At 44.0% G+C, this 11,619-nt stretch overlaps 1 protein-coding gene across 1 annotated transcript; it reads right to left on the bottom strand.

The window, feature by feature from the left end:
- Positions 1 to 1,209: 1,209 nt before the first annotated feature.
- Positions 1,210 to 11,619, bottom strand: ntmt2 (N-terminal Xaa-Pro-Lys N-methyltransferase). The gene is made up of 4 exons (XM_069142001.1): positions 11,327 to 11,619; positions 6,028 to 6,200; positions 3,309 to 3,561; positions 1,210 to 2,672 (listed from the first exon to the last, which is right to left on the bottom strand). The coding sequence occupies exons 1-4, from the start codon at positions 11,529 to 11,531 to the stop codon at positions 2,416 to 2,418; spliced, it is 888 nt and encodes a 295-aa protein (XP_068998102.1). The 5' UTR covers positions 11,532 to 11,619; the 3' UTR covers positions 1,210 to 2,415.

The raw sequence follows: 11,619 nt of genomic DNA, 5'->3' as shown, positions 1-11,619 counted from the left end.
TAAACTCGACTTACGAGGAGTGTTTCATTAACTTTCTTCGACACCTTGTGGTTCTTATTTTTGTGTCTCCATGGCAACACGAGCCCAGGTGCCGCCATCTTTCAACGGACGAGGGCGGCCGGTGACGCGTGGACGATCCGAACGAAGCAGACGAAGTTAAACCCGTCTTTTTTTTAACCCGTCGGAGGAAACCGGCTCACTTTTCCAACGTTTGGAGGTTTTTTTTGGGACAGCTGTCGGCTCCAGGTGAACCGTTCCTCCTCCGACCCGTTCGGTCTGGACTCCATAACTCCAAACTCCGCAACCGCCGACGTGACCGGACAAATTAGTGTTACTCCTTCTAATGTATTCAAGCGTCCGCCGAGCAGCGTTGAGCTGTATTAGAAACGATGGCTCTGACTGTCAGCGGCGCTAACCGCTCCTGAAAAGGTGACGGCACATTTGGCTGCTATTTACTGGGAAAAAGAAAAAAAAAATGACCTACAAGTTTAACTTTGGGGGCATTTTGATCTTTAATTCATGCGAAGGGGGAAAATGTGTTTGGTCTATTCAGGAGAGAAACCGGCCGGTGAGATCCGTCTCACGCCATCGCCGCCCTCCGAAGCTTTGATGCTGCAGTGTTTTCTCGGTGCCGACCCGCCTCGCCGACAAACTGCCCCTTTCATGAAGAAGCTCGGTGGACGGAGCCGCTCCGACGCACGTTAAAAAAAACCCGCTGCATATTTGAGGCGACTCCTGGATGTGTTTTTTTTTAACGCAGACGGCATCTGACAGGCCGTGAAATGAAGCCGGGCAGATATGAAAACAGGCGCTGTCTGTCAAAAGCAGGAAATAATCAACCCCCACATCCACCTCAGGGGCCCAGCTGAAAGTCATTAACCCAGAACAATGTGCTGCCTCTACTGTTAGTCAGAAGATAATAGAGGTAATAATACTTATGCAGAATCACTATAACGATTTCGGAGGATCTCTATTTATGTCTGCGGACGGTCGGAGCTGCAGGAATATTCTCGAGAAAATTGGTCAGCGTTTACGTTCCCGGCCTTGATTATAATAACCAGCAGCGATTACACAAACTTTAATCCTATTAGACGCTGTTTGGTCTGATAAAAACATTACATATGAAGAAAGAGCCTTCGAAGAAAATCATCAAAACACATCCATATGTTTTCTGACTTTTTTTTTTTTTTTTTTTTTTTTTTTACTTTTTGGAAAAGTTACGTCTCTTCGGCACATCAAAGCAAATACACGGTAAGATGCACGAAAATAAAGAAGTAACGCTCTCCGGGAAAAATGGGATTTAATCTACTCTGATCACGACACAGACTTTACAGGAGTAAAAAGCTTTTAACCTGCAAATATTACAAGCAGAAGTATAAAACGCATAATCACATAGAAAACAAAAATATGTACACTTGACCGAACTCTACTCGATGCGTTAAATCAACATGACGTCTCCTGTGATATGAAGCATCGCTGGCTACGTGACATTCAGACTCCACCGGGTGTTAACATGTCAGACGCCATCTGGAGGCGAAGCGGTGTAAATGCAATCTGTGGCCTGAATCTTCTTCAGAAGATAAATAGAGTAAAAAAAAAACAGCATAAAGTATTCCAAGTTGCGTCTCTTGATCAACGACAGCTACAGTTTTTGTATGACTGTTGGCCCCGCCCCCCTCTGGTTAGTTTCACCTGTCCCTCGTTGTCCTTCCCTCCCTGCTGTGTTCAGTCTGTGTGCTCTTCTTCCCTCTGTCAGTTTACTTCGTTAACCTTGTCTGTTGTTACGTCTTTTAAAAACCCAAAGAATACGAGCTACCTGAACTGTGGCGCCACGGCAACACTAAAAACAGCCTGGATTCTGTGGTGGAAATTATCGCATGGGCTCAGGAACACGATTTTCAGGTTCCTCAAAATTCAGATGTTTCTCTTCTCCAGTTTCAGGTCTGTGGTGAAATCACAAATGTTCTCATACATGTTTGATTTAGTCAAAACAACATTACAGATCAATCATTTGGAGGAGAAACCCAACGGTAAATCAGAATCCACGTTATTCCGATGATCTTAGATGGGAACAAACTTCCCCAACAGAGACCTGAGGATCAGCAGAATAAAAAACCCAGAGGTGGTCGGCTGACTGTAGATTTGAGTCGGGCTTCGTGGACACGCAAGGTGCTTCTGTACATGTTAAATGTCCCGGTGAAAGCTTTATTTTAAAGAAATGCTCCCATCTCCAGAACAATCACCTCGGGAGGCATCACCATGGCGTCCTCACCAGATTCATTTTCTGGTGACGCCGAGAAGATTTCTCGTTACGATGTTCAAACTTTCAGAGACGTGACTACAAAATCTAGATTTTTTTTTTCTGGAATAACATGGATTCCGCTTTAGGTTGAGTTTTCCTTTTCCTTGTCACTTCTACTTCATGGCGATCATCCAGACCGGCATGATGATCTCCGGGAAGCCGTCCTGCCGCTCCACCGCCAGCACCTCCAGACCCGCCTTGGCGATGATGGTCCTCATGATGTCCAGGTGGCGGCTGATGCTGCTGTCGATCGGGTCCAGCTTGCAGCCCTGCCGCGCCATATTGTCCTTCATTATGATGACGCCGTTCGGACGTAGACTCTTCTTGCAGCGCATCAGGAAGTTCATCAGGTCCTTGTCTGTTAGGTGGCCTGAAGAGGACGACAGATTAGACATTAGTTCCTACAGGGATCTTTGTTTTCTATTAGTTTATCAGCTGCTGTACGCCAACAACCGGCAACTCCTGCAGGAGGATCTCAAAGTGCTTTCAGGTGATTTATGCCGTTTGCTGATGACTCGTGATTATTCACTGAGAACAGTTTTTCGTTTAGCGCCATCGACAGGTTGTAAAAGTGGACGTCGCCTCCTAATTCCAGAATTAATTCGATATTAGTTTGATTGACAGCCCTGGGATGCCTCAGATTCCCAGTTAGATCCACACTTCACCAGTTCCTCAAAGTATGGTCACTTGTCGCTCCAAAAAACAAAATGGTAGATGGTAATAGAGTTTATTTTTAGAAATGTGTGACTTCTAGACGCTGTCCACGTTGCTGTTGCCTAGCAACCTGTTCTCCAGACTTAACCGCTTAAACCGTACACGCATCTTTCCACGTCGTGACCACGAACTCACGAGGTTCCATCTGAAGGCAGCGTTACACACACAACTGTTTTGCCTTTCTACACTTGAGTTTTCAACAGTACTTCAACAAAAACGAGGCAGACCCTTGACCTCCATTTTGGATGCCATTGCGCAAAAAACCCACACCGAGATGCCGCGTCGCACTTACACGCCACCCACTGCATCCAGACGACGTCGTACTTGTTCTTGGGAGGTGTGAAGTCCTGCAGGTTGTAGCAGTAGTAGGTCTCGATGCGGTCGGCGTCGTTGCCCAGGTACTCCTCGTGAGCGTGGAGCAGGAAGTGCTCCATCATGTCCGCCAGCTCCATCTTCTCGAACACGGGGAGGAGGACGCCTTTGGACACGCGCCCGATCCCAGAGCCGCAGTCCAGAGCGCAGTGAGTGCCGGCCTTACCGGGACCCTGAGAGGAAGGATGAGATCCATCGTAAACTGTGGCGAAAACCGTCACGGGGACAGTAAGACCATAAAACATGAGGCCGCCATAAAAAAAAACAAGACTTTAAAAAGAGCATTTAAAGGTAATTTTGCCTGCAGTGTGTTATTACCATATCAAGCCATACCGAGGTCTATACTTTATTTTCTGCGTTACCAGATGTCAGGCCTCAAAAGTACCGACAGCACAAAACAAGTCGACCTCAGTTCCTTCGGGGCAACGAAGCCATGAAGTTCACCGCGAGGGAACGAAGAGTCACCTCGCTCCAAATCATGTTCTTTCCTTTTCATTTGGGAGTCTGACCTCACTCCAACCCCTGAGTGTCGGGGGCCCCGGTGGGTGATCGTATGAAAGAAGGGGCCCCCGAGGAGCTCTGTTACAGGAGGCTTCCTGGTTTCAGTGAATTACTGCCATATTTCTCCACACACATGTAGCTCCCTTTAATCTACATGTATTCTCAGGCTCTTCCTGACAAACTCGTTTTTAACGCAGATGTCAGGTTTGAACAGGAGCCGCTGGGAGATTTGTAAGAGTGTGATGTGTAGCCGGCTTTTGTTTGTTTAGTTTTTACATTCAAGTGAAAAGTTAAAAGTGAATTTCTGAATATTGGATCAAAAACACTACAAATCTCCAACTTTACCTCACAAAGTGTTTTTTTTTTTCTGAAGCTTGAAATGTCGATTTTTAAGGCGTCCCCACTCTTTTAAAGACACCATCAATTTCACATTTTTTCATAAAACAATAACATTTCTCCATTTTCTATTTTCAATTAAATAGAGTGTTTTACGTGAATTGTAAAATATCCAAATTCTTTGGAAATGGGGTTGTAGTTCATAAATGACCCCAAGACTCATTTTTTCAGTCGTCCCTTCAGTCTCTCGGCATCGTCTGCTGTTACGGCAACAACTTTGTGTTTTATTAGAATCAGCTTCATTGGACAAATCAGTTTCAGTACATTTATTAAATGCGTCCGGACAGACATGAATGGAAACATGACAGCTGACTGGTTGAAGGAAGAAAACAACCACTAGACTGCAATATCATTTTTCTAACTGTGATCACTATTTTTTTCTCTGTTTTCTTAAATTGTATAGGCAAATCAATTAATTCAAAATTATCCGCAATCACGAATAAAATTGATCAGTAGTTGCATCCTTATCCTGTTTTCTCCTGTTGTAAAGAACAATCTGTGGTCTGATGGCAGAATACATTCATGGTTGTGTGTTGTGTGAGTCGGTAGCATCGGACGCTGCATCACATCTGAGCTGCGTTAAATCTGGCCGGATGTGTTTACATTAGCACCATAAGAAAAGCGGCCACTTCGCTGCTTCTGCTTCCTTTAAGGCATCGCAGTCTCAGCAGTTTATAATTAGAGCGCCTGTAAAACTGATCCTTGAAATAAGCCGGTCTCTGGGCCAAATCTGATCCCCTGAATTAACACTCGGACACATCCTGACATCTAAAAAAAAAAACTCAGTCCATGCTAACATTTTCACATGTTTCAATATATATGAGGTTTAAATGTGTAAATGATGTTAGATCTGGTCGACACAGGGTTGGCGGTTAAAACCCTGCCTCCTCCGGGTTAGGGTTACATTTCTAGGGAAACCAAGGTAAAAAAAAAAGTTGCAACACAAGAGTGAATCGAGAAGTTCACGATTTCACCATAGACCTGAAACAGCAGCAGAGAAACATCAGATTTAGGGTGTAATTGATGGGGAACAGAAAATCTTCAACACGGTAGCTTACAGCCAAGTGTTCCTGAGCCCATGTAGTGATTTCCACCACAGACTTTGGGTGTTTGAGTTCTACTGGGACCTTCTGAGGCGTCTGATGGAAAATATTCACTGTTGTGAACTGTGGCGCCATGGCAACAGGGTTCACTCGTGGAAATCATTGCATGGGTTCAGGAACACTTGGCTGTAAGTGGGCTTCTTGAAGATTTTGTTCCCCAAAGATCTGATGTTTCTCTGCTCCACTTTCAGGTCCATGATGAAATCATAAATGTTCACGTACCAGAAGTCTCTAAACTTTTTAATCAATATGTGCAGTCCTTTCACCATTTTTACAAACTATAGATATTTCAAAACAGAAATAAACTCTCTCCTCCACTGTAAACAAATTACTGCTTGTTAAAAAAATGACCATAATACTGAGTGATTATCAGCTGTTGGCTCAGCTTGCTCTCTGTGGGTGTTTACGGGGCTGGCATCGGGTCGGCGCTACTATTAGAGGCTGAGCTCCGCCGGCATGAAACAAAAGAAATTCTTGTAGTACAGTCAGGAAGATGGATTCCTCCCCCAAAATAGACCATGACATGTTCATTCAGACTGCTGTTCTACGCCGCTGTAAATGGATATACATGTACAGGATGGAGGAACAGCAGAACGTCTCCCGTGTCGACCGGTCGAAGCGTCTGACTTTGCGACTCACCACAAACCTCTGCAGGAACTGACGGGAACCTTCCAGGTCCACGTTAGAAATCTCCACAAAATCTCCCATCATGCCCTCCTCGGAGGCGGGCACGTCCTCGTAGAACTGCTGGGCTCGGTAGTAGAACTGCTTCTCTCCTTTGATGTACTCGCAGGTGACAGGAAACAGCTTCACTGTCGGGACACAGATGACGGCGGCGGGGTTAAAGACGAGCTTTTTGATGACGTCATCAGTTTTTCAGTCAGACTTTACTAGCTAACAGGGAACGACCATGAAACAGACCATCGCAGCTACTTTTCCACCCAAAAGCTTCAGGAACTTTAAATTTTCACAAGAACTAATATCCAGGAACTTTCCCAGGTGTAAAAGTTCCTGTATTTTGAATTTTAACAGCAAATCCTGAAGAAAATCAAAAGCTTGACAATTTGTTCTAAATCTCAGCCTGAACTTCGTCACCGGTTCGCTGGTTGTAACATCTTTTTGAGACGCTCCATCCTGATTTCTTGGCGTCCACAAACCACAGTTACTGGGTTTTTTTTAAATAGCAGGTAGCAAAAAGCTAGCATACTTGACCAATCAGGGATTAGCTGCAAGCCCCGCCCCCCAACAGTTCCTGAAGCTTCAGGAAGAACTACGTGCGGTCCAATCCCCACACGACCAGAAAAACATTGAGCATGTCCCAGTACATTGTATGTGAAATGCAGTCCGCAGGCCGGCATGCTACTCTGATTGTTTCTGACCCACAATCCTTTGCGGCAGAAGATGCGTCACATTAACTGAGCCTACGATACAGTTGGTGGTGCTGATGTAAAACTGCAGCCATCATTCATTTCTGATGTATTCTGTGTTTTCACACCTTTGCTGATTTCGTGCTCCGCCTTGATTGAATGGACCTGCGTCCTATTGCCCCGCCCTCATGTGTATATCATGTGTGTATCGTGTGTATATCATGTGTGTATCGTGTGTATATCGTGTACATATCGTGCATATCGGGCATGCATCGTGTGTATACCGTGTATGTATCGTGCGTATCGCATAAGTACCGTGTGTATATTGTGTATATCTTGTATGTATCGCGTGTGTATCGTGTGCATATTGTGTGTATATCATGTGTATACCGTGTGTGTATCATGTGTATACCGTGTGTATATCGTGCGTATATCGTGTGTGTATCGTGTATGTACCGTGTGTATATCGTGTATGTATTGTGTGTATATTGTGTGTATATTGTGTATGTATCATGTGTATATTGTGTATGCATCGTGTGTATATCATGTATGTATCGTGTGTGTATTGTGTGTATACATGTGTATATCGTGTGTATATCGTGTGTGTATGTGTATATTGTGTATGCATCGTGTGTATATCACGTATGTATCGTGTGTGTATCGTGTATGTATCATGTGTATATCATGTGTATACCGCGTGTATATCATGTGTATATCATGTGTATACATGTGTATATCGTGTGTATATCGTGTGTGTATGTGTATATTGTGTATGTATCGTGTGTATCGTGTATGTACCATGTGTACATCGTGTATGTATTGTGTGTATATCGTGTGTATATATCGCATGTATATCGCGTGTATAGCGTGTATATTGTGTTTGTATCATGTGAATATCGTGTATGTATTGCGTGTATATCGTGTGTGTATCGCGTGCATATTGTGTACGTATCATGTGTATATCGTGTGTGTATTGTGTGTGTATCATGTATGTATTGTGTGTATATTGTGTATGTATCGTGTGTGTATTGTGTGTATACTGTCTGTATACAATGTGTATATCGTGAGTGTATCGTGTATGTATCGTGTGTATATCGTGTGTATATTGTGTATGTATCGTGTGTATATCGTGTATGTATTGTGTGTATATTGTGTATATGTATCGTGTGTATATCGTGTATGTATCGTGTGTATATCGTGTATGTATCGTGTGTATATCGTGCATGTATTGTGTATATATCGTATATGTATCGTGTGTATATCGTGTATGTATCGTGTGTATAGTCAGTATGATTTTTTTTACCTAATGCTCACCATGCCAGCCGTTCCTCATGTTTCTTTGCAGTAAATCTACCTGGTATTTAATCCCTTCCTTTGTTTTTGCCCTTTTTTGTTGAGTCGACAGATTTCTTTTTGCACCTCTGTTTTTTGACACCGTCGGTCCCGCTTGCTTTCGTGTGTTGACTTTTTTTGCAACTCTTTGGTAAAGAACCGAAAGATTTTATCAGAATCATGAAAAACAAAAAAAGTAATGTCCATCAAATGAAGATAAATAAATGTCCAACGTGACACCAGAGAGGATCTCGATCTCCGGGGAAAACGTACGATGATAATCTGATTACCAGCCGACTATAAATAAGGACGTGCTGCGTATTTACATTCTGCTCAGCTGTTCCGCGACATAAGACACCGCTTCGCTCGCGCTTTTACAAGATACATTGAAAGATAAGTCGTAGAAAGTTGACGTGACTTTGGGACCGAGAGGATTCCTCCTCCTCCCTGGTGGATATTGTTGTGGAAGTTTTCCAGGTTCTTTAGTGAAAGTCTTACAACTGGCTTCCTGAAACATCTCAACCTTCATCCGGCTGAGCCCAAATAAATCCTGCAGCAACATTACCGAAGGCTCCGGTGACATGTTCCCGGTGTCGGGGGGAGGGAGGGACTGGCGGGTGAGGGGGGGTGGGGGGGGGTGTCCGTTCACTTGTGGGAGATCTGCAGTGGCAGGATTCATGACACCACGGGGAAATGTTAAGAAACATCAGGACGAAGGCGATGAGCCAAGAGAGGGTCACCGCAGCGCTAAAAACAAGGTGCAGCCGCTCTCCAGGCGACATGCCCGTCATGTGACACCCCCCCCCCCCCCCCCCACACACACACACACACACACACACACACCACCACCTCCCCCCACCCTGAGGACAGCTCTCAGAGGACGGGTAAGTTTAGAAACACGGCGAGAAAAGACAGCGTGCGAGGAAGTGTCAATCCGGCCGTCTGTCCGCCGCACACCTGCAACACGAGCCGCTCGTTAGAGGCTGACCTTTGACCTTTTTATGGAACAGAAGAAGACGTTTAGTGAAACGATGCAGCGTCTTTATTTCTAATGTCTTCAGACTGAAATTTAAAGGCCAAATGTGAAAAGTATCTTCAGGAAAAACTGCTTTTGCTTTATTTTATTAAGACATAAAAAAGAACAAACGAGGGTTTGAAGCGGCTGCCGGTAGATAATCTGAGCACCCGTCATGTCCACCACTGACTGACATGAGTTAGTGCTTTCATGCTCGGCATGCCGCACCATTAATGGGCCTCGTATCAGGTTAGTGGTAAGAAAAGGAAAGCGTCTTTGAGCCAGGACGGCCAACGGATCGGGAGCTCCTGTTTCTGCAGCTCGTGGGACTCGAACTGTTGTAACGTTCCTCAGAGCTTCTTAACGGATCGTTAAAGTCACACAAGCAAAAAAACTAAAAACAAAAGAAAAACCAGGTCTTCTTGAATCTTCTTTTCTAATGAATGAGGGATTATTTTCAGATGGACCTCCAGAAAACTAATAAGAAGGAGTGACTTTAGCTAACAACACCGAGATAACTGATGGACACATTTTATTCACTTTGGATTTGATGAGAGAAGTTGAATGGGAGTCTATGGAGCCGGAGGCTTTTTGGAGCCGACCTCTAGTGGCACTCGCTGGTATTGCAGCGAAGTCAGCCTAGCTTAGCATGAAGACAAGAACTTACTTCACCAACTAAAATGCTGCTTCTTGGTTGTTTAATGTGTACAAATACATAAATGTTTAGATAGATAGATAGATAGATAGATAGATAGATAGATAGATAGATAGATAGATAGATAGATAATAGATAGATAGATAGATAGATAGATAGATAGATAGATAGATAGATAGATAGATAGATAGATAATAGATAGATAGATAGATAGATAGATAGATAGATAGATAGATAGATAGATAGATACTTTATTAATCCCTCAGAGGGAAAAAAGGGAGTTAAATGCTTGGTTTCGGCGGTGGAGAAACATGTTGGCATCAAATCGATGCGGACAGATTTCTTCACTAAACATGTTGTTTACAGCTTCCAAACTGTTTCGTAATTTCCTGAATTTCCCATCATCCTCTCCAAAATTAAGACCTGATAAACCAAACCGACACAAAGAAAGGAACATAAACTGTTTCTACTATATTATTAATGACAAACACATGCACAGTGATGTATATCAGCACGCAGCCTGAAACATCCATCCATACATACAGACTTATATTCAGAGCAGCCACCAGACGAAGCATTTAGTGTGAGTAATGCTGCATCAGCAAAAACTCCTGAGTGAGTTCATCACAGCAAAGACGGAAGAAGTAATATTGTCGTGCTGTATTTTAAGGTAATGAGCTCAGAATGAAGCATCTTTCCAGGCACGTCGATGACAGATGCATCGAGTAGAAGTGACGACTCTGTGTGTAAATCTGTCCTTCAAAAATCCAGCGTGAACACTTCTCAACAGCCCGTCAAAAAAAGTCGATATTTACGACTGTGGTCGTCCACATGCTTGTTTTAAACTCGGTTAAAGTGCAGGTGACAAATTCCTGCTCAGTTTTAGATCTGTCTGTAAATAAGCGTGTGATGGTAGAAAATATAGATTTGAATTGTTATGAAGGATCTTCGATGTGTTGCAGGTCGAACCGAACTCACTGATTGTCTTTCTGCTGTTTTCAGCCGTTTATTATGAATCCCGCATCGATTCTGACCGTTTTCCAAACATGGACGTCGTCGAAACGACGACTCAGATTTCAATATTGCAGTTTTTTTTTAAGTGATTACGGGACTTTTATTTGTCAAAAAAACGCATTAACTTGCTCCGTAACAACGAGACTCTGAATCCACTCGTCCTCTGTTCACCTTCAACGAGGATTCAAAGGAAGAATAAATATAAACTTCACACTTCTTGTGACTTTAACTGAACTAAATAAACTGAACTCAATAAACTGAACTAAATAAACTGAACTCAATAAACAGCGTTTCTGTTGTTTATAGGAGGTAAATTAAAATTATTATATTATTATAGCTTCTGTATGCTGCTGTAGTGAAAAAATTTCCCCTCGGGGATTAATAAAGTAACTACTTAACCTAACCTAACCTAACCTAACCTAACCTACCTAACCTAAAAACTGCACCAAACTCGTTGCTCGCCTGGATCTCAGCCTGACGAGCCTCACCGGGGGGTCCGAGGGGTCAAGGATGGATGGTCAACGTTGACCTTTGACCTTGCGTGTTTCTTCTTACCCAGCTGCATCTTCTCCAGCAGGTAAAGGTAGCTGGCGAAGAACTCGCTGCGCAGCGCGTGCAGCAGGTGGAAGGACATGCTGTGGCGGCACATGGAGGCGTCCGTCTCCTTCCAGCGGTCCGTGAACGCCTGGTGGGCGCCGCGGTACTCCAGGTTGGGCGACGATCCGCGGCCGCCGCCGTCTTCCACCGCCGTGATCTCCATGTTTGTCGTCCCGGAGGTGCTGTTGAGACGCTGCTCCGCCGACTCGCTGCTAAATCTGTCGAGCTGAAACGCTCCACACGTCTCTGCC

The sequence above is a fragment of the Embiotoca jacksoni genome, unplaced genomic scaffold (assembly GCF_022577435.1).
Source record: "Embiotoca jacksoni isolate LCO1_2020_lvr unplaced genomic scaffold, fEmbJac1.0.p SCAF_94, whole genome shotgun sequence".
Lineage (NCBI taxonomy): Eukaryota > Metazoa > Chordata > Actinopteri > Embiotocidae > Embiotoca > Embiotoca jacksoni.
This window is presented reverse-complemented; position numbering and strand designations above follow the sequence as displayed.

Bases quoted from the DNA above. Each gene is read 5' to 3' on its own strand.
- ntmt2 (XM_069142001.1), bottom strand. From the start codon at position 11,531: ATGGAGATCACGGCGGTGGAAGACGGCGGCGGCCGCGGATCGTCGCCC. The intron at 3,562-6,027 runs GTGAGTCGCAAA...CCTTCCTCTCAG, and splicing joins AGTTCCTGCAGAGGTTTGTG to GGTCCCGGTAAGGCCGGCAC. The intron at 2,673-3,308 runs GTAAGTGCGACG...CGTCCTCTTCAG, and splicing joins CTGGATGCAGTGGGTGGCGT to GCCACCTAACAGACAAGGAC.